We start from the raw sequence: 24,238 nt of genomic DNA on the forward strand, positions 1-24,238 counted from the left end.
CCCGACGTCCTAAAGACGGCGCACGACGAAGACCGCTACCACCAGGACGGTTTGACCAACTAGTCGACAAGTTCAGTGCTAACGCGTGTGCTTACGGTGCCTAAGTGGTCGTGGTACACGATTTTTAATCTTTTCGTTACTAGGTAAGAATGTTATTTTATCTTAATTCATTTTATTTCCTTGTACTTTAGATTACAAAAAATATCGATAAATGTCTTTGAACTTGTTGTTATTTTAGTTATTATTATTTTAATTGTATACTATTAAATTAAATATTTATTCTCTACTTTTTTTCATTTTGAATTGATCCGTTGTATGCGATTTTAACAAATTACAGCCGTATAAAAGAAAACATCCAAAATGGACGCAATCAAGAAGAAGATGCAGGCGATGAAGCTGGAGAAGGACAATGCCATGGACAGGGCTTTGTTGTGCGAACAACAAGCTAGAGATGCTAATTTGAGAGCTGAAAAAGCCGAAGAAGAAGCTAGAGCCCTACAAAAGAAAATCCAAACTATTGAAAACGAACTCGACCAAACCCAAGAACAGCTGATGCAAGTCAGCGCTAAGCTCGAAGAGAAGGACAAAGCTCTTCAAAATGTAAGTACATTTTTTTATGAAAATATTAGTTATCCGACCGACAGACTAAGTGTATTGGGTTAAATTAGTTGTGTCAACATACTAAAGGGGTTAGGTGTTGACTATTTAATTGCAAATTGTATTACTGATATTAAGTATACATTTTCAAGAACTTTTTTTGAAACTATGGTTTACAAAAATGTGTAACATATTTACCATAATAGTCATACAAATAAATAAAAATATACAGCATGTGTATAGTATTGTGTTTGAGATATCAGCTTGAGATTTCGGTTCAAACGAAATACATCCGTTATGATTTTTTAATATTAAAGTATCTGCGAATAGTGACTCACGTGCACATTAATATTCCCCGTCGATCGTCGCATTAGGTCACGGTGAAGAATTCCTAGCAGATAAAAATTAATTAATATTGTACAGTTTTTTAACCGTCATTCCCGAATGGCTAGCAAAAAACGCTGAGCTAAACACTAAACTGTATGAAAAAACACATTGTAACTGAGAATCATTGTTCATAATGATGTTTGCGTTGATTTATTTACAATAATATTCTTTAAATTTTACCAACAATCTTTATTGGCTTATGAAATTTGATTTTTTTCAAGCCGAATCGTATTACAAAATTATATTTATATTCGAGAAAAGTGTAAAATTATTATTATGTAAACCCTGTTGTGTATTACCTATATTTTTTGTATTAGGTATTACGCAGGTATTGTGTGATTTTATTATACTGCGATGACGACGACCATATGACATATTATACTGGTTTCGGCTTCCATTGTCGCATACCAAACGAATTTTGTAAATAAAACCCGTCAGTATGCGTTTTTTTATCGAATATCGTTATCGGACTGTGTTTGGCCATTAAAAAATATTAGTTTTCTATTTACTTAATCAAGCGCTCTACGTACAAGTTCTTACGGTTATTTTTCTTTAGAGTTAACACGTACATTCCTGTCTTATCACTTATTATTTTAACCTTGAATATCTCATTTGTTAGTGCCCAATCTATCGCATGTTAAAACAATTGTTTAAAAAATCTTTAATCTGCCATTTAGTGACCTTATTCAAACATCAAGACGTCTACTTCCAAAATTTTTAATCGATCAATTTTACGGGTTCTTAAAAAGAAAGAATTTATATTAGATAGCCCAAATAACTAAATACCCAAGTTAGTCACTGAGGTTTTCATACTCATTATTAAAAGGTTTCAAAAAAACTGTACTTAAATTTTATTTTTATATTAAAAATTATGTTTGTCCAAAGTTAAGTTTAAAACTGATTTTACGTGTCTATCACTATTAAATAATTACTGTTATTTGTCATGATCTTTTGTTAATGACAATGTAGTGGGTTAACTATATTAACGCTCCAGACATAATAATATTACGTGAATTATTACTCTTAAATATAACGTTGCGTGTGGGCATAAAAATGTAGTGATTACCATTTCTGGGTAAATATTATATTTAGATTTTTTAGTCATGAAATGATAGTGCGACTGTGCAGAGTATTTGGATGAGAGCCATGAAAATCTTTTTTTGGTTCGTTCTTACTGTTTATAACCCAATTCTTATGCGAATACAGCATATTCATTAAAAAATTAAAAAAAAAATTAAGTTACTTTTAAAAATACAACAAAATCCCTCCTCCAAACATAAAATTCTATTTTTAAAAAGAAATATTGTTTTTATTCAAAAAAATGTTGAAAAAACAATCCTACATAGTTAAACACACGAACTATATTGTGTCAACTACTATCGTCACAATATTTATCCTTTGTGAAGATTGAGTTTTAGTGAGTTCCGATGGTATCTCAGGGTTTTCAATAAGGGTAACGTTTTACCTAATATCAAAACATTTTGGCGATTTTTTATCTAAAATTTAGTTCACCTCAACTAATAGGAAGGGCTTAGTTTTTCAGTCCCCTTAGATACGCCACTTGGGAGATCCATCTTGGAATTTTGTATGTTTTTTTCTGTCATTTATGTATTTAAATACATTCATACCCGTAATTTAACTAAGATGGTCATTTATTAAAATTCTTCTTCGAAACATAACCGTATGATGATCAATAATCTTTTTTGTTGGAAATAACAAGTAAAATTGGAAGCTAGATATCTCTCGGGAAGAATATATTCTATTAGAAATTCAGATACTGAAGAAAAAATATACCAGCGGTTTGAAAAACGAACCCAAATCTCCCACTATTTGGACGAGAGCTTTCTCACTAGGCTAATCGGTGGCCATACCTAATCACCTATTCTCGAGTTTTTTAAGTAGTTAATAACAATTTCATATCCAATTTTTCTTCGGTACGCTCCAAATATTGGTAAAAATAAGAGGCTAGAATGGGCTTAGACTTTCAGCCGAGTTGAAGAATTAGTCCTGCCTCCAAAAAATATATAAAACTATCTTATATATAAAAATAATTCTATAGTAGAGGAAAAAATTAATTAGCAACCCCAAAACTTGTATTATAAATGCGCCTATGACATCAGGTACATTAAATAAATAACTAATAATATAAAGAAATAACTAATTTTTAATTATAGGCAATAGTGTGACATGTTATTTTATTTTTACGGAACTCTTAAGAAATCGTACTTATAAAATTTAATAATTTGATATGATAACAATTAAAGGAGTGCGACTGCTACACTGCATGGTGATTTTTTATTTAATTAAATTCGGATTAGCACATTTCTTCAATTTTTTCCAGTGAATTACTTTTTTTAACCACGTACATGTTATTTGATATGTCAATAAAAGAGTTCAATAAAAACTACAGCGTTATGCGTTTTACAATCTTCTAAAAATCGAAATATGTTTTCAATCTGCATTTGTTAGCAATTCAGGCATTCTTATTTAATTAGATGACATTTATAATTTTCTTAAATTATTTATTTATGTACAATATACATTATTTTATACATTTTAATAAGAATATTATTAACCATTATTAGGACTAGGATTATCATGTTTATTTTATTATTTGTTTTAGCTATCTTAAAAGAACCAAAATTTCTAATTCCCTAAAACGATTAAATCATTTAAAACATTTAATTAAAAAAAAAAAAAAAGTGTTTTTTTTATAAATTTTAGAAGAATCGTTAATAAATTTTCAATAACATTTTAGTGCACTTAACAGCAGTAAAGGATTTTTTTTTTTACTTCATTCGAAAAATGTTTTGAAAAGGGACACTTATTATTTGGCGCAATTCTTTGTGTTAATTCCCGACTTGTTCCAATCAATCTCATATAGCATTTCATTTTAAAAATAATTATAGTCTCTTGTTGTTTTATTAAGTATTTTTTTCTTAATGGAACATTTTTAATTCGGATAGAGTTTAGCTTAGTATCAAAATACTCATCTACACATACTTTTGCTGGGTTACGTTGTACTCGAGTATGGCTGTGTGCAAAGACATGGTCCGCGTAGTGCTAAAATTAGAGTTGGGCTTGCAGTTCGAGAATAGAATAGCGTCGCACTGTCCCAAGTATATGTTACACGGTCATCAGCCATTTTGTGTGCCAAATACGGAGAGACAGTGTTAGTTTTGCTTGTGTGAACTTACCATACTCTTACACTACTCGGTTCGTAATCGGATACCCTTTAAATGTCCTTCGAACGTTTCAACTGCAATTACAAAACAAAAGTTTAACTGATTGTGATTATTTAACACAATCTTATTGATGCAATCAACCGAAATAATATCAAACTATTCGGGGTTTAATTTTAATTTTATTTTTTTTTGGGGGGGGGGGTTACTCAAATACATAGATATAAAATTTTAAATATTTTTAATTGTTATGAATTATAAAATAATTATGGGGGGCTTTACAAATTTTGAGAAGGTAAAACTCTTTAATAAATTTTATGTAAGGGATTATTAAAATATTTACTCCATCTTTGTTGTTAAACCAGAAAGTTATTCTTAAAAAATATGATCATACAAAGGTATATTCAATTAATTTAGCCATGTTTGTGAGCTGATTTTTTTTTTAACTACCCCATTTTATAAAGAAAAAAATTTTATCTAAAATAACAAAATATTTACTAATGAGGTGGAATAAATCCCCTCTCTGAACAACTTTGAATAGAGCACATCAAATGAAAGGTTTTTTTGTTGTTTCCATTTTAATAGGTATCAATTGTATGATTTCATTTACGAATGAATTTTAAAATATCATTAAAAATAATGAAATATAACTTAGAATTATTCTATGGCAATTGTTGTCGTATTCTACAGTGACAAAGATGGTACATATGTATAACACATTTTCTAGTTGAAATCATATGTACAGTTATATTGAATAAAATGACATTTGTATGTGACAAAGTGTTAACAAATTTACTACATTTTATTTAATATGTAAAAAGTATACTATATTTTTCATTTTTGCTCATATTATTTTATAACGGTTTAATTAGTATATATTATTGTTATTTTTTTAAATGTTTTTGCATGCAATTAAGAAAAGGTTTCTTAATTATGCATTGAAAAAAAAAAAAAATTGAAATTGTTTTAACTATAGCCAATAGGTTGAGTTAAATCTTTTTGAGTTTACGTCAACTGCACCGGACCATTGAACATTAATACATTCCAAAATTATAAATATAAAAAGTTATGATAAAAATATCAACTTATTTGTTTTAAATTCTTACGGGTTTATGTTAATTTGAATCCCAGTTTAACTTCATTCAAAATTCTCAAAATGAGAAAGTCTTTAGTCATATTAACACTATAAACTAATGTTATTTTAACACCCTAAATATAATTTAAATGTTCACTCCACTAGTCCTAAGTGAAAATTTATTTACAATTGTGTATGACTACAACTGCACTCGAGGTTAAAGTAACTATATTTTTTGCGTGATTATTTTGGGGCTGGTGGGTTAGTCAGTCGTCGGACCATTACATGTTATATAGGGTGTTCAGTAAGTAAGCAAATTGTTATAAACAATGAGACAATAGATACCCGTTTCCTTACTTACTGAACACTCTATATAATGATCCTATTACTAAACGTTCGTCATATTAATTTATTAATTATAAATATCTACGAGTGTCAAATTTGAGATAACATTTAATGTAATTGGTGGTGTTTAGAAGAGTCTATAAGTAAATTTCAAAACTTATTTTAAACGAATTTCAAAATTTTTTTTTTTGTAATTGAATTTTAACTGTTTTTGAACGATATATTTAAAAAATATATTTAGATCATTTACATATTTTATTATTTAATTAACAAATTTTAATAAAAATGGCGATTTTGTTTACCGAAAAACAATAAGTTTTCTGTGTACTATACTATACTTTTTAAACGATATCAATGCTAAAAATATTAAATTTTTAAATATTTACTTTACACAACAGTTATAATTATTTTTGTCTAAATACATTTATGTTATGTAACCATAGTAATAATGATAATCTTCGCGCCTAATAATTTTAAGTGATGCAAAGTATTTTACATTACTGTATACATAGCTGCCATATAATTTTCTACATTTTATTTAACGTAAACATTTAAGTGTTAACTTTATAATAGGTTTTTCTGTTTGCAGTTACCTAAACGATATAAATTTTAAAATCAATTTTTTTCTCCAGCAATTTATTCTCTAAAGTAATAAATTTTTAATTAATAATTGTTGAATATACAAACTAAATAATAGTATTAATTATAATTATAGTAGAACAAATTTCGAAATTATCTTTTATGGATTTTATAAGTTATTAGAAGTAAATTATAACGGCAATTAATTTTATTTTATTAATCTTTTTTTTTGGAGGGTTGCTACATTTTCATTTCTTTTCTCCCGGTAAATTATTTTTAAAATTAAATTAGTTTCGACTAAAAGTATTTATTTGTGACAAAATAATATTCTAAATTATTTTTTTTAATTTAATGAACTAATTAAAACTGAAAATAATACGTTCGTCGATAGTTAGATATTGAACAAAGAACCATAGAATATTTTAAATTATAATATGGTTAATTCTGCTGCTGTTATCCGCTTAAATTGATAACAATGTAATTTACTGATAGTAAATAGTGTATGATTGTTGTAACTCATTTATCAGCAATTATTTGGTTTCTTATTATTTACAGTTAGTAGTATTTTTGTCTAATGTGTATCATTCAACAGTACAACCAATTCTTCTTTTTAATTATGAAAATATTGCAATTTTTCGTTCTTGATATTATTGTTAGCGATGAAAATATTTTCACATGTTTGTCCTTTAAAATATGTTCTATGATCAATCATAAACAATACAAAAATTTATATTAGATAATTTTTCATTTGTGTAGGTTATTTCGTTTGATATTTATTATCACTCGTTGTTCTTTAGAATTGTATATATGGAGGCTAAGGTTATATTTTTTAAATGAATCCATTGTTTTATTGTACTATTCATGGTATAACAAATATTATTTTAAATCTCAAGTATTGATTATGGCCACATTTTCACTTATAAATTTAAGTTTTATATTTTTCATCAAATAGACTCGATTGCATTCTGCTATTAATTTTCTTTTATACTCTAATTTTATTACAAATAATAGCTACAAATTGATATTTAACGATCAGTCATAATTTTATCATTATTAAGTAAACAACATTTTTTCTGTAAGATAGTCAAACAAATATTTATCAATACATGACAATTAATGGGTCAGAGTTTTATATCAAAAATAACAATAAAATCTCGATGTATAAAATATTTGAATTCTCGATAATTAAAATATTTTAAGAAGTTATTCGTCGATATTTCAGTTAGTTCAGAAGTAAGCGCTTAAACATTTTTAAACTTGTAAATGCAACTGAATGCATCATAGTCAATTTATAAAATTGTAAATAATATTGTTTACATTTTTATTTAATTATATCATATTTTAATACGATAGAAAACAGATTTAAGAAAAATAATTTGCTGTGGTACTAGTTTTGAATTGTGTTCACTTAATGATGTTCATTCATTATTAGGTCAATCGCATGTACATACATTTATATTCGACTTAAAGTCACGAGTATGTACAATATTTTTTTAATTATCACGGCGTATATTTAACCTTCATTAATAATAACCACTTCGCAAGCATAATTTTTAACATTCGTCAGCAATCTTATTTGTGTGTTATTATCGAATGATTGCTGAATTGTCAATAATATTTCTCAAGAGTCTGTGTCATTAGTTAAGACAATGACGTCATCGAATTGAATCTTTTCTTGACTAACAGTAACAATTATATTCGCGTGTGGTATTGATAAAGTATCAGCTTAAGAAAGTTGTCATAATGCTCATAAGTTTAATTAGGGTTTTATTTTGAGAGAATATACAAATAAGAAAATTCTTTAAGTTGAAAAGCTTTATGCATGTCAAAAGAATGATATTTTTAATGATGACTATAAACGAGACATTTTATAACTTAAGTACTAATTATTTACCTTTGCATTTGGCTTAATTTAAATTCTTGAAATTCTTAATATCTTACTAAATTCGGTAAAGAATTTCAACGATGTATATTACAAGTGCCCAGTGTGTTAATTGTTTTATAACATAAACCATAATCGATTGCCGATTAATTATATATACATTTTTTGTAACGTGCCAATATTATATTGGCCAAAGTGTCATGTATTGATGCCAACATGACGTTTGAATTATAATTCTATTTACGTGCTAGAATATCATCAGACGTTATGAATATTTTTATGTAATATTATACGTATGTGTTCACTCAAGTAATTCATATTAAACACGGTTGGTTTCATTGCAGACGAGTGCCGCGCTCGTATTTGATATAGTTTGTTGTAAACTGATAACAACAATTGTACTATACCTAATGGACTTCCTTAACGTGTAAATGTCGATAATACACAGACACTATTGTTATAAAAATTTATAATGTAATCGATAACCAATAGTACGCATACAGTGTTTGTGTAACGTTTTGATAGAAAAAATACTGTGCTGTCCTTATCAATTAACGCGATACAACATACAAGCGGCAAGACAGCAGTTTGTAGAGAGGGAAAAAGACGGTCGGAGATCAACAGGCCAGACGGCAGCAGTCGTCTTGGTATGTTTTTTGGTAAGCAGCCAGCAAAACAACACGGAACCGAAGCGGCGTGTGCACCAACTCGTAGCGTTTACTGCGGGCCACCGGCACTTGGCCGTCGGCCGTGTGAGAGCGCTGCTGTTGCTGTCTCGTTGCACCATGAACCGCGGACGTGACCGGAAGGCGACCGCGGTCGACCGGCGCCCCAGGGCTCGGCGGCCGCCAGAAGACCGACAACAACCTCTACAGCAAAGAATTGTCATCGGAGCTGAGACAACGGGCACAGCTGTGACTCCTGGCTTGTACAGACCACCGGCGAGCAGAGCAAGACTGCCACTGCCTACACCCAAATGCGAGAGAACTGATGGCGATGGCGTCGAGGACGGTGCCAGCGACGAGACTGAACTTCTCGCCAAACTTCGGTGTCCCAGCGAAAGCGCCGAGGTGATTGCAGAGCGAGAAAAACGTCGGCGGAAGAGGTGTTCAGACTATCCCGGGCTAGCGTTATCCAGTTCAGTTTTCAGCACCGAAACGGGCATGAAGTTTAGCATCATCAGGAACGAGTTGCACAACGTTCTTAAGCCACAGTTGCGACGGGTAAGTTAACGGAATGGTCGGCGTGGCTGGTTATCGTTATTTGTAGCGTTACACAGCTGACTGCGCCGAATGATCGTTCCATAGGTGGGAGTGATAGTCGCGACGTGGAACAACGGGTTCCCAACGCGGTCCTCCAAGTTGGATGATATTATTCTACTTAATGGGTTTTTAACTTGTTTTTTGCAAGTTTATTAAAGTCGACCATAACGCGTTTATTTCGCGTGTGTCTTATATCAGTTTTCCACTTAAAATTGTCGTTTTTGTATGTATATTATTTTTTAATAACCACTGACTTGCCACACGGTCAATTATTCATGTAATTAAACTATAGGCGCGGTGCCAAGCATACGTGTGCAGCAAATCCCACCACTGCATTTCGCTATATAATACGGAGTGGACTGCGTTTACTTTGAATATTATTTTTTGTAACTGTAGAGGTCATTACACTGCTGTTTTCAATTCATTTGTTCGGCAATTTCTATACGTCTTAAATCGTAATGATAATGGTTTAGTTGTTACGGCGTTATTAATCGTTTTTCTTTCGACTCAAATGTAAAATTATTTGTCTAATATGTACCACAATTCGATATAGCTGGTTGCGTTGCGCTGCCGCTGAATTTGAAACAATTTATTTCCTTTCAATTGGTTTCCAAACATCACATGGAACTACAAATCTACTAATGAAACAAAAACATGTTTTTATCTACACAATCTGGCTTATTATTAATTGTATTTTATTAATTTAATTGAAAGTCGATCGTGTGAATTATTTTATGACTGTACATAGAGTTCTTTAGTAATCCCATTCTTAGCGGCGAATACGGCTTATTGAATTATTTATTGTGAAACGCATGTGGTATACTTAGTCTTACTGGTAAATGATGAGTTGTCAAACCTGATTAAAACCCACATTTATTTTTTTCAACGCGTGAAACGTATCATTTTTTTATCGATTTAAATAAATCTGATAAAATCTGGGTTGTATTGTATTATTAAGTTTCACTACTAGAGCGCGTTCGATGAACTATACACTTGATTTCTTGTTCAGCTTAATGATTTTAACTTTATTTGAATTGGTTTGTTCTATAGATATACGGTTGAAGATAGTTAAGTCGTAATGTACTTGCCGGTAGTTTTATTCAATAAGGGGATGTCACTGTAGAAGTACTTCATGCGTTTAGTATAGAGTGGTAATTGTGTTTACGATTGAGTGACTTTGAAAAGTATAAATCGAAATGTGTGTCCATAGTTAATCTACATCCTTAGTATAATTTGGGTATTTTATAAATTGGATAAAAAAACCGTGTTTATTAAAAAAGAACAATTGAAATAAGTATAGATACGGATTACGATTTGAATAAGCTTCTCGAATAAATATGTTTGGAAAAGTGTTCGTTATAAAAAGTTGATTGTGAACACAACTCGTTTGTAAACAGATATTGTATTTAAACGCGTTTGCCCAATGTGTTTATATTTTTCTGCATAATTAACAAGGAATTTGTTGTTGTTGAAAACGTTTGGACTTGTGCTATTAAACGTGTACTTAGTACGCGGTAATTAAAAATATTACATTGCCCGAAGAATGTACGTTAATAAGACATTATGGTACGACATGGTTACAATGCGTTAAATGAACGATTATTGGTACGCGATGCCGTTGATAACGAACTACTCGAGATGTAGTTTACGAGAGCCTATAAAGTTAATACTACTTTCGTTAGTCATTAACATGGTTCAGTTTTAAACATGAATCATACCTATTGTGGAAACGTAGGACATAACGTGTGACGAGAACTGTTGTACCGATGATCGTTTTATGGCCAAATAAAGCTAATCGTGCTTATATGGCGTCAGTGTGTCGTAGTACCGCTGTAAAAATTATTCGTTTCGTAACGTAGGCTATTGCGTTTGTTACAGAACAGCGAATGTGGGAATTAAGGGATTGATTAGGAATGATCGACACGCTCACCACAATCTATTCTCGAATCGCTGGGTTCCGTGCCTAAACGGTCATTACCTAATGTGCTTTTAATATTATTTGAATACCGATTGTACCCTGACGTGTGAATGAGAGAGAGGGCACGGCTCAAAAGCGCGTGACGCATACTCGGGACGCGCGCTTCCAGCGTGTTCGTGCGTGAAACCAGTTTAAGTCGGCGTGGATGTAACTGATGAATTTGTTTTTATTATTTCGCCGTGTGCCGGTCAACGCCAAATACGAACGAAATTGCCGCGCTTCAGCTTCTCCTCTTGCCCTGTTAGTCGCAAAAACCGGCAACGTCGCTAGCAAGGCCGCCGCCCCTTCGCCGCCGTCGCTGTTCTCCTCGTCCCACTCTTCCTCCGCGCCGTTACATACACTCCACCGTATATGACCCGTCGTTGGCCGTGCGTGTATGTATTGGGTATTGTATTCGCCCGATCCGTCGTCGTAGCCGGTTGATTACGGAACGTTCGGTATTTGTTTGTGTATGTGTGGCTTATACGGAAAATTGTGCGACGTGTAGAAGGTTTGTCAGTGTTTTTTTTTGTTGTTCCTTGTCGTCCCTCGTTTGATAACGTGAGAGTTACAGTTGAAATTTCTCGAGGGTGCGGTTTGTGTGTGTCCGGTGTTATTCGTTCCGCATACCCTTTTTAATCCGCCAACGCGTTTATTCGAAAACAAAAATCATCATGACCACCTTACAGCAAGGGTCGTTGTTAGACGTTTTAAAGAAAAAAATGCGTCAGACCAAAGAAGAGATGGAAAGGTATAAGGAGGAGTGCGAGGATTTTCATAAAAAGCTACAAATGGAGGTCATGAGGCGAGAAGAAGTATGTTTCTTTATCAATATTTTTGGTATTATTTGTAAGAAAAGCTAGTGAGCTGTGTATAAGGTTTTTTTATTATTAATAACAAGTAGACCTGAGATATTTTATCAATAACACTGTTTCAGTATTGATGGTCAAACATTGATTTGTACTATCGTTTAATTAAGAAATGTTTATTAACACTACTCTAGATAATAATTATACAAAAAACTAAATATTGGAGTTTTTTGTTAGAATCGATAATTTGGCAACTCGGTAAAGAAATATTATTGGTTACGATGATTGAGTAATTATCGACGGGTTTACAAATCTATGTACTGAAATTCAAGTTGATATACAAGTTTAACTAGTAAACTTAAATTTACTATTTGTTATAATTTCCCTATCTTCAATGTTAATACTTCTATTAGATAAATACCATACTGTCTTCTTAAATTATTGTTATAATTTTATAATAGAATTTTTACGATACTCCTTATTAGTTGATGATTTTTCGACTTTTAACTAATTGAAGGAGTAAGATATGAATCTACCTAATAAGAGGGTTGCGTTTCAGATTACATATCATAATATATTTGCACTTGTGGTGTATAAAACTAGAATTATCATGCTTTTCAAAGTAAATTATTATTCTAATAATGGTGCTAGAATTATTTATTTATTAGATCTATTGTTTTTTAAAATGAAATGTTGATAGAATATAATATTTTGATTAAAATTAAATGATCATCGTTTTCAATTTAATTGATTATTTAATTTTTTACTATGAATGTAAGTAGAATATATAATATTTGATTATTTCTATATACTCATAATATATCATTGGTTATTGATAAGAAGGTTAGAGGTGGAATGATATACTTCAACATCAATAATTTTTTTAAATGTGAACTATATAACTGTATTATTATATTTATAAATTTAAATAAATTAGCTTTAGTTCAAGTATTTATTGACAGTTTGTTCTAGAGACTGTTTTATAAGAAAAAAAATATACTTAATCTTTCATTTCTCATACTATAACACATTTGTACCAAAGCACAATAGAATTTAATTTCTTTTGCAAAAAGTATATTCATTTGACAATCTGTATAATTTTTAACTTTTGGAGGCAATAAAGAAAATGAAAGCTTCATCCAAATTTTGTTTATAAATTTAGTATTAAATGATTTAAAAAAAAAAAAAAAAAAATTAAATACATTACCATATGCTAATTAAGCTAGACTAAAATAAAAAAGTTATTTGTGTAATATATATATATATATATATTTAGTTTATTTAGTGTAATCTAGTCATACAAGGTCAATTACATAGGTTAGTTAGGCGTGATGAAACATTTTGTCACCTAACAATAGGCTCTCCATTTATTAAGTAAAATATATCTGCTGTTTATCCAGGAAGTTACTACCTAGGCTTGGTTTCCTGTTGATACTTATTTTACGTAAATACACCTAGTCAAATTTTGGATATAATTAGTAAAACTTAATATATTATAAATAACAACAAATATTTAAATAAATAGTAATTGTGCTTTTTTTTTAATTAGGCTGAAAGTGAAGTAGCTGCTCTTAATAGACGTATTCAATTACTTGAAGAAGACTTAGAAAGGTCTGAAGAGCGCTTGGCTACTGCTACTGCTAAGTTAGCAGAAGCATCACAAGCTGCTGATGAATCTGAACGGTAAGTTCCCTATTGGATATGTATCTTGAGCCACAACTATTATTCTGGTCCATAAAGTTTAAAATAATTTCAATTTTCTTAAGGAAAAAATAGGTATTCATTTACTAAAAACAGTGGTAACAAAAAGTCAATTGTTTGATAGAAACTTTTCAATATTTTATTTTAATTATAAACTCTTTAATTTAGGGTATCTTATTCTATTATAATTATTTTAATTATACCATAAATGATTTCAAAATATGCATTTTCATACTTTCTTTCAAAAAGTACCGTCACGTCGTATTAATAATTCTTATTTAGTTGGTGAGTTTAATTTATTGTTAACCAATTACTGTGTGAACAAAAGCATTAGTTTTTAATTGACATTACTAATTTAGCCAACATATTAAACATTTAATAAAATTGTGTGTTTTAATTAATTATCTTATAACCAGATTAATTTATTTTTTGAATCTAATTATTTTCAATAAAATTTTGATAGAAATATTATTTAACTTTTTTATTATGATTTGAAAATAATATTTTTTGAAATATTTAGTTTTGGGCAATCAGTTTCTTATTAATTATTTTTTTTGATTAAAAAGTACCTTTATTTTATCTATTACTTAGATACCAATGAGATATTATTTCCTTTATAGCCTATTATATTGTATCAATATAATTGAAGTTTTAGTTGGGAAATAGAGATGTAATTTTTAAAATTTATTTTTAGCTTCAATGTTCAGATGAGCAGAAGTTATTGGTTTTACTTTGCCATGATTTTTTTTAAATTTTGTAAATATATATATATATATTTTTTTTCTTTATTCTTTGAAAATCTTTTTTATTTCATGATATTTTCTTAAAATTAAAGTAGCTGAACTATCAAAAATATTTTAAATAATGTTTTTCTATTAGATGTTTAATACAACGAGTACATAATAATTTTTAATACTAAAAATAGTATAAAATATTTATTTTAATCACATTATGTATTAAAAATAAGAGGGAATAGGTTCTTTAATACAAAAAAAAAGTGAATTAAGTAAGTTAAGATATTGTTAAAAAATGAAAATTTAGACATAATTTTTAATGTTTGTTATATATTTTTTAAAATTATTTATTCAGTTTCACTGAGATATATAAGTTTTCCATCTCTTAATTTTAATGAATAGCTCATAAGAGATAATAATTTTGCGTATAAGTGAATGTAATACAAGTATAACAGTTTTATTAACGAATAACTATTTTTGTTTAACTAAATTATAGATATAAATTAGAGTAGTTCATTGTTTTTGCATGATAACTAAGAACACAATAACATGTGTATGTGTGTATTTTTATGTATATTTTTAAAATTGAAAGGATTCGTAAAGCTTTGGAAAATCGAACAAATATGGAAGATGATCGAGTAGCTATACTTGAAGCTCAATTGGCTCAAGCCAAACTCATTGCTGAAGAAGCTGACAAGAAGTATGAGGAGGTAAAATGATAGCTTTTGAGTTGCTTTATTTTTTTTACTAAAATATTTGTTTGTTCCTCTTATTCCTTATAAACACAAAAACACGACGTGGCTTAGAGTACAATATAAATTAAAAATTATGTATAGGATTTATTAATATATAAATATTATAGGTAGGACTTTATTAGTGAGAATATTAGGAATACATAATATTTACTTTTAGAAGCTTAAAATTTACATAAATAGGGTATAAAATTTGGGATTTATATAGTGCACGTAAGGTGTTGGAAAATCGTAGTTTGGCCGATGAAGAACGTATGGATGCATTGGAAAATCAACTTAAAGAAGCCCGTTTCTTGGCTGAAGAAGCCGATAAAAAATATGATGAGGTGAACGATAGTGTGCTACTAACACTGTTGATGAACCGTTACCTTACCTGATTTTTTGTAACTCACTAACCAATATTAATGAAAAAACCATAACAATGTGGTATGAATATTAGATAAACTAATCGAAATTATGAAGAAATACAGTTTAACTTAATGGAAAATAAGTTAATGATTATTTGAAGAAATATCTTAATTATTTTGGTTTTTAAAACTAATTAGCCAATTAATGATTTTAGCTAACTTATTTTGTTGAGTCCGAGTAAAATGTGATTTATCAGCTGTAAAATTGAATAAAAATGTGTACATTTTTATCATAACTATTTTGTCAATTATAATATCAAATTCTATTTATCTTGTTTAAATATTGTTAATTAGTAATGATTTTTATGAATATGTCATTTTTAAAATTATAATTATTTATATACAAATTAATTAATTTATTTATAATAAAATAAATAAATTTTATCGTGTTTAAAAAAGGACTATTTTTTATATTTCATTATAAGTGTTTTAATGCATTATATATATACATGTTTAACTAAAAGAGTTAAGTTAAAAACTGAATCGATTTATTTTATACATATTTAATATATATAATAATGAACTACCTTCAATCTGTCATGGTTTGTTTTTAAGAATGAGATATAGTTAGTATCATTTTATATGTACTAGATTTATTTTGTTTTATCATCAATAAATTGTTTAATTTTGAAATATTGATGAACATGTTACATTTTATATTAAAAAATGCAAATTAAATAATATTTTTATAATTTTTATGTTTTATGTGTTTTTATTATTCATATAATATCTATGCTTGAATTTATCAAAGTATGTATAAATAAATGTACATATACATGTTTTTTGGACCATCTGAACTTATCATATATATTGTTGACTGGGTGATTATAAAGAGAATTAAATTGATTATTATTCATAATCATTTCAATATTTAAGTAATTTATGAGTAGAGTTTTATCTTAAACTAATTTTGTTAGAATTAATTTTTGTGAAAATAATTGAAAAAATAGTTCTACTTATAAATAAAAAACATACATTAGGTATTCATTAGAAATATGTAGAATTTACTTTCAAAATTGTCGTATTTAAAAAAAATTATTGATATAATTGTGAGTATGATTTGAATATTCTGATATTCTAAAATATTTCAAAATGTAAATATTAAAAAATAGAAATGTTTAGGATCTTCTAGTAAAAGAGTAGAAAAAATGATAAAATTCAATTAATAAATTATATATTATATTTAAAAAAAAAATACATAAACCATACTCAACACAAAATTAAATTATATTACGTTAATTTTAAAAAGTTGTAAGAAATAATAGAACATTTACAAAAAAATAAAAATTTACTGCTGAAATAAAATTTAAAAGTATTTATTTTATCATAATTAAATTTTTTTATAAAAGAACACAAATTAAAAAAATTATATAAAATAACGCAAGCAGTATAAAGATTATTTAATTAACAAATCTATAAATTTTCTATTAAATTTACTGGTTTATAATCTCAACTTAAAATTTGACTTGTGTTTTTATCGATGATTGTTTTATACTATAAAAGCCCACTAATGAATTGTATTTTATCAAAAGATTTTTTTTACTTTAAGATTTTTTATTTTTTTCAAGGATTACTTAAAATATTTAAATTATAATAATAGTTTAAAAAATTAATTTTTTAAAGATATTTTTTGTAAAGTTAACTCATTATTTTCAATATTTTATGATCAATGTCACATTTTTTTTAAATATTAAATAATACTTTTATCTTACAAAGAAATATGAAGTTTCATTAATTTTTGTTTATAAATAATGTATATATCTTCTTTAAACCTAAAAAATGCCTATGGTGTAGTATTACTTGAAAATTAAAATGAAAAAAAATTATAAATATAGTAAATTTTATATATATGTATATATATATATATATATAAGGTTATACCTTAGACTTATGCTGTTGTGCGTTTGTAACAGCTAGAGTTAAGGGTTAATTAAACCTGTCAGAATAATATAAATGCAAATAGTTTTCTTTTATATTATAATCCTTACACTAACCTTTATATTATTAAAAATATTTTCTATTAAACTTAATAAATTACAAACATATTGTGAAGCAATTAATGTTAGGAATAAATGTTACACATTTATTTACAAGTATAGTGCTGTATTATTTTCCTTTAAACAATTTCTCTTATGTTAATAATTAAAAATGGGTTTGAGCTCAATAGTCTATAATTAAGTAAATAAATTGTTTTTTAATAATATTTATAGTATAATTATTTGTATTAGTTTTATTCTAAATTGTAATATTTTTAATTTATTACTTTTTTAAATGTTACTTGGATTCAATGAAAGACTTAATTTTACACTAACCTTTAACCTTTGTTGTGTGTTTTTTTAATATTAAAGTATTAACATTTTTATTTCAATCTGTTTTTGTCTTTTAAAAGTAGTTTTGATATTACAGTCATTATTATAAAATAAATAAAATGTTTGTACATTTATTACTATCAGGTAGCGCGTAAACTGGCCATGGTTGAAGCTGATTTGGAAAGAGCTGAAGAGCGTGCTGAATCTGGTGAATCGTAAGCACGAAATAAATCATTAAAAATTAGAAAAAATAATGATACAGGAAATTAGTTGGATAATTTTTGAGATTGCGATTTTTATTGCTTCAAATGAGATTGATAGCTTAGATAATATAATGCGCGTTTTTTTGGCTTATTTATTACAAAAATTGTTAGTTACTCTTATTTTATTATTTATAAGCTTTTGTTACAAGTTATTAAGCTCCATTTTGTGTTTATTTATTTGATAATATTTGTGTGTTATCCTTACATAGTTTCCTTCATTTTTTTCAATTCCTCTTTGATTTTTATTTTTAACAGCTTTGCATGCAATTTGTTTTATTATTTTTAATTGTGATTAGGTTGGTCGTAAATTGGTCATGATGGAGCAAGATTTAGAAAGAGCAGAAGAAAGAGCTGAACACAGTGATGCGTGAGTAAATTATGAGATGCATTATGTAAATCATACTATAAATAATTTGTTAAAATTTTATTTTAATATCAATTATAAATAAATAAATAGTTTGTATTGTTATGGTGGGTAAGTTAAAAACATAACTTTTGTTTGTTGCTTATTAGTTTGAAAATTTTGTAAGGATTGTTTAGCTTCTAATCGCAATCAAAAATTATCAATGTTTCCTATTTTGACATTTTGTATCAAATAATTGTTTTTTTAATTTATATAAATACCTTGCATTAATCAACAAGTTTTTAATCTTTTAGAAAAATTGTGGAATTGGAAGAAGAATTACGTGTTGTAGGTAACAACTTAAAATCGTTGGAAGTTTCTGAGGAAAAGGTAAATGTATATTATCTGTTTATTAAATGCACAATATTATTGTTCATATAAATATAATAGGAAAATAACTTAGAATTTTATATTTAACAATTAATTATTTTATATTATTTATTTATATGGTTTTTATTTTACGTTTTAATAAGAAGTGTAGAAGAATTATTTATTAAAATTAATCAATCAAAGTTTAATGTTTTTATCCCAATATTTCTTTAAATATTTAATGGGTAAAATAAAATAAAACATTGGTCAAATCAAATATTTCATTATATGATTTTGGACAGGCTAACCAACGTGAAGAAGAGTATAAGAACCAAATTAAGACTTTAACAAATCGTTTGAAAGAGGTATTACAAAATAATATGGTTCAGATTGTGTGGTTGCATACCATTTTTTTTTTTAAATTGCTTTTTGACCAATTGCACACTGATTTTTGGTCTATTTTAATTAAGTTTTTTGTGTTTATAACACTCACTAAAATATTGCTCTGGTTCACTAAACATTAGTTTACTTAACTCCACATTACCAAAACATTGTAATTAAATTTCATGACATTTGTGATATTGATATTTTATAACTAACTTGTTTTTGTTTTTTATTTTGTTTTGTCAACTGGTTTGTACACGCTTAACTCACTATACACTTGGCACTTAAAAAAAATTAGGCAACTCAAAGAGAAGAAACTTTTGAGGAACAAGTTAAAGGTCTAAGTGCACAACTTAAAGAGGTAAATAGGTCTTAAACAGACGCATTTAATCATTTAAAATATCTCTTACCTGTGAATTCTTAAATTTTGATTAAAGTGAATTGAAGATATCTTGTTTAACAATTTAAAGAAAAAGTAAAAAAAAATTATTTTTACTTAAATAATAAAATTAAGAATATCATATATTCTTGTACTGATTTATCATTTTTATTTTTAAAAATGCTTTTTTATTGTTTTAATTTGTCATTTTAAGTGATTTTAACATGTTTTACTACACATTTGCATGAGTTTTTTTTTTAAATTTTACAAATTTTGCTTTGTTTAAAAATATGATATTTAAGCATTGTTTTTAATTATAGGCTGAAGCTAGAGCAGAATTTGCTGAAAGATCTGTGCAGAAATTGCAGAAAGAAGTTGATAGGCTTGAAGGTGAGTTGGGCATTATTATGTTTATGTCTTTAATTTTTTTATACATCATAAAATATTTCTACAATATTCAAATATTCAATATGAAAATAAAATAGTTATTAGTAAGTGGTGAAATACTGGGTATGTAACCTATTTTGACATATATATTTTAACTTCATAGCTTTTCATTTATATATTAAATATTAAAGATAATTCATTAAATATGTGCTAGAATGACTTAATTTAAATGTTATTGTAAAACTAATTTTTAATTTTATTTCATTAGTAATTACCTAAAATTCTTGAAAATATTTATTTGTATAGAACATTTTAGAAAAAATAGGCATCAAATAATAACATTTATATAAATTTCCATTTTTTTTAATTTTAAATTTTGTCAACACACTTAAATTATTATAAGACTAAAAAAAGGAAGTATTTTTACTAACTATGTTTTTGTGTTACCTTATGGTTATAACAATGTGTGATTGTGTTCACTCATCTCTAAGTGTGACTACTTATCGAGTTTAATACCTTATTAAAATGAAAATAAACTCAACTATATCTGTCTTTAGATTTCCATAATTAAAAATACAGTTTTTGTTTTGCACTGTAGTTATGATTTAACTTAGCTATACTATTATTTAGATATTTTTATTTTTGTGTATTTTATTTTTGCATGTTGTCTAATATTTTGTTTTTATGTGTGATGCATTTGTTTGATCTTGGATTCGACATAACAGATGATCTTACTGGGGAAAAAGAAAAGAACAAGCATTTACAAGAAGAAATGGAAGCCACCTTGCACGACATCCAAAACATGTAAAATAACTTACCATCCTTTCATATTCCTCTTTATCCTTTATAAATCTCTTGCTCCTTTTTTTTACAAGTATTTTTTACTTAAATACACTTAGTTAATATTTTTGTTTTAACACTTCCCAAATACATTCAAATACTAACTTCACATAAAGCACAGGTTCGACCACACATTTTATGTTTATATTGCACTTATTTTCATTATACTAACATTTAAGCATTTCCAATTCTTTACTTTTAGGCTTTTAAAAAAACTCATTAAAAAAATGTATATTTTTAGAATTAGAATCATTTTTTTTTAACATTCATAATTCAATATTAGAGAATAAATATATAAAAGTATTTAATAATTATTAAAAGAAATAGAATAATCAATTCTTGAACCTTATTAATTTTTTATTTTTATTAATAGATAAGTATTTTTTTTTAGGTTTAAAAATATTTAATTTAAGTATTTTAATAGTACCCATCTTCATACTTAATAAAAAAATTTCAATTGTATATTATATATTTTGTATATTTTTACTAGATCTTCATCCTTTGTATTGGTTTGGGCTTGATTTTGATCTTATTCTTACTTTCCTTTTCAATGTTTTTCCTATGTACAGACTGATAGGACTTAATGACTATTTAACCAATTTGCTTTTCAGATGAACTGGTTGCTGAAAAAGAAAGATACAGAGATATTGGTGACAGCTTGGATCTTGCGTTTNCAATTGTATATTATATATTTTGTATATTTTTACTAGATCTTCATCCTTTGTATTGGTTTGGGCTTGATTTTGATCTTATTCTTACTTTCCTTTTCAATGTTTTTCCTATGTACAGACTGATAGGACTTAATGACTATTTAACCAATTTGCTTTTCAGATGAACTGGTTGCTGAAAAAGAAAGATACAGAGATATTGGTGACAGCTTGGATCTTGCGTTTGTTGATTTGTATGGCATCTAAACACCAATACTACACATTTACACATAACCTACACTATCCTGTACACAAACGTATAGTTCCCATCTGTCTGCCTGTTTTTCCAATTACACTCCCTTTCTACATTCCCTTACATATAAATAAAATTAAAAATACAATACAGTCTACTAACATCATCCACAAAATGATTTCAACTCAATATTTTCTGTAGTTTGATAACATATATCTATTTTGTGCATTGTATAAGCTTACAATTTATGTTTTTATTATAGCTTTGTTTTTACGCTTGTAGACAAGTTAAATAGTTAAGTAACCTTTGTTACTTTAAAATATACAGTTAATAAATTTTAAACACTAATAGTTTCAAATTATTTACCATGTAAAATTTTTTTAATTGTACTAAAATTATTTATTTATATATTTTTGATACTTGTCTGTTTGAATATAACATATTTATACAGAATATCTATTTTATCTTTCGTTTATAATACAGTCTATTGTTTTATATGACGTTAAAAGCGAAAAGTAACTATTGTTGCCTTACTAAAAAATCAATTCAATTTGATAGTATATCTTGTGATTTATTTTATGCGTCGTATTGTTATTGTTATTTGTCAAATAACCAACAATTAAAAGAAAAATTTATTAATATTGTTAATTGTTTCTTCTGTACTTGAACATTACTTCTGTTGTACAGAATAATTGATTTTGCATTAACGTTAGGTTATAATCACCAATAGCTCATCTTATAAATTATTATTTTATTATTTTAATTAAATTCTATACAGTTATTTATTGTCATCCTAAGTGCTATATATATATATATTTTATCAATAAAATGTGGAAGATAAAAAGAATATATAAAGAGTCGTACCCAGTTATTTTTTTAATAATAATTTTCTTGCTAACTTAGAACGTATATATATATTTTATTATTTTCCAGACGAATTGGTCCACGAGAAAGAGAAATACAAATACATTTGTGACGATCTTGACCAAACATTCTCTGAACTCGTTGATTAATATGTTTAACCATCACAATATAATAAATTATAAAACTAAGATTAATATCCTCTTATGTTGTGTAATTGCACTATTTTATCAGCTTGTTTATTATTTATATCAGTCTATATAATGTATTTTTATTTATTATTATTGCCGAATGATAACTATAAAACATTGAGTTTAGTGCAATGCCATCAGTGTTTCATTGTTTATGTAAATATCTAACTATGTTATAACGAAATGATTTAGTTATTTTGTTGGAGCTATGTGAAATATTCACACAATTACACATTATACTGTTCAAATACATAATTGAATGCGTTTTATTTATTTAGCACTTTTTTGTATGCATGAATGAATTTGTTCCTGTTTTTCTATACACTAAATATATATAAACTCAAATAATTGTATTTACGATAAGCAAAAAAAAAAAAAGCATGGTCTATAAAGTATATTTCTGAATTTGGTTAAATACAGATTAGTATAACAAATCCTATATTAGGTAACTTGCTATAAACTGACAAATTATGTAAAGCTATTATACTTTCATTTAGCACAACCTAAGTAAAAAGTGGTTATTACCTTAAAAATCTGAATAAACTTTAAACTTGTTGCATGAATTTAATCTACGTCAATAATAGTGTTGAGTGGACATAATTGTATCTTGTTTAAACCTTAGATTAAAAAGTCAAGATGAAAATTGTACTTCTGAAACTTAGGTTATTGGGAAATTCTCAAATAAGTTATAATTTATTTGATTTATTATAATCAAAATAATAAAGAAACTTTTTTAATTTTTGTCTCAAAATTATTGTGACATTAACAAGTTTATTTTAACAATAAATGGTTTCGGCTTTTAATTTTCACGGATGCTTCTTAATTCGTAAAATGGAATATATTCATTCAAATTTCTACAAGATAAAGATACTAACTTTTAGTTTAGAGGAGTGAAAAAAACATTTCTTTTGTATATCCTGCTCTAATAGACAAAACCCTAACTATGTCATTGCTTTGAGTGAAGGGGCATAACACCACTCAATATCATAATTTGTAGAAATAATCTGTTTTATATCAAAAAACTAATATTATTTTAAAGTTACAATTTTGTTATATGTTTTATATATAACTTATATGGTATTTGCGTCTAATATTATATAAAAAATTAAAAACTAGAAATGTTGTTGAAAATTGAGTTAAAATAAAATTATTTAACTAATTATATTTGAAGGTACTAGTACAATAATCAGATATACAGATTTTATAGAATTTATACTGACATAAAAAATAAGTTTCATATTAAACTGCAGCAATATGATTATTGCATTAGTACCTTTAATTATGAGTCTTTAATCTAAAAACACTAATAATTAGTACTTTTATTTTTAATATTAAATTGCATG

At 26.9% G+C, this 24,238-nt stretch overlaps 1 protein-coding gene across 13 annotated transcripts; it reads left to right on the top strand.

The window, feature by feature from the left end:
• On the top strand, window positions 1-23,164 carry LOC126895639 (tropomyosin Per a 7.0102). 13 transcript variants are annotated; one of them, XM_050667758.1, is made up of 10 exons: window positions 1-143; window positions 338-600; window positions 13,625-13,758; window positions 15,103-15,220; window positions 18,538-18,608; window positions 18,899-18,974; window positions 19,636-19,698; window positions 20,037-20,106; window positions 20,829-20,907; window positions 21,775-22,298. In XM_050667758.1, the coding sequence occupies exons 2-10, from the start codon at window positions 361-363 to the stop codon at window positions 21,776-21,778; spliced, it is 855 nt and encodes a 284-aa protein (XP_050523715.1). In that variant the 5' UTR covers window positions 1-143; window positions 338-360; the 3' UTR covers window positions 21,779-22,298. The 13 variants fall into 13 exon arrangements, with proteins under 13 accessions (XP_050523715.1, XP_050523717.1, XP_050523713.1 ...); XM_050667760.1 differs by lacking the exons at window positions 15,103-15,220; window positions 18,538-18,608; window positions 19,636-19,698; window positions 20,829-20,907; window positions 21,775-22,298 and adding exons at window positions 15,471-15,588; window positions 18,123-18,193; window positions 19,256-19,318; window positions 22,777-23,164; XM_050667756.1 differs by lacking the exons at window positions 18,538-18,608; window positions 19,636-19,698; window positions 20,829-20,907 and adding exons at window positions 18,123-18,193; window positions 19,256-19,318.
• Window positions 23,165-24,238: the final 1,074 nt, after the last annotated feature.

This window comes from Daktulosphaira vitifoliae, unplaced genomic scaffold, assembly GCF_025091365.1.
Source record: "Daktulosphaira vitifoliae isolate Bord-2020 unplaced genomic scaffold, ASM2509136v1 Scaffold_1, whole genome shotgun sequence".
NCBI classification, from domain to species: domain Eukaryota; kingdom Metazoa; phylum Arthropoda; class Insecta; order Hemiptera; family Phylloxeridae; genus Daktulosphaira; species Daktulosphaira vitifoliae.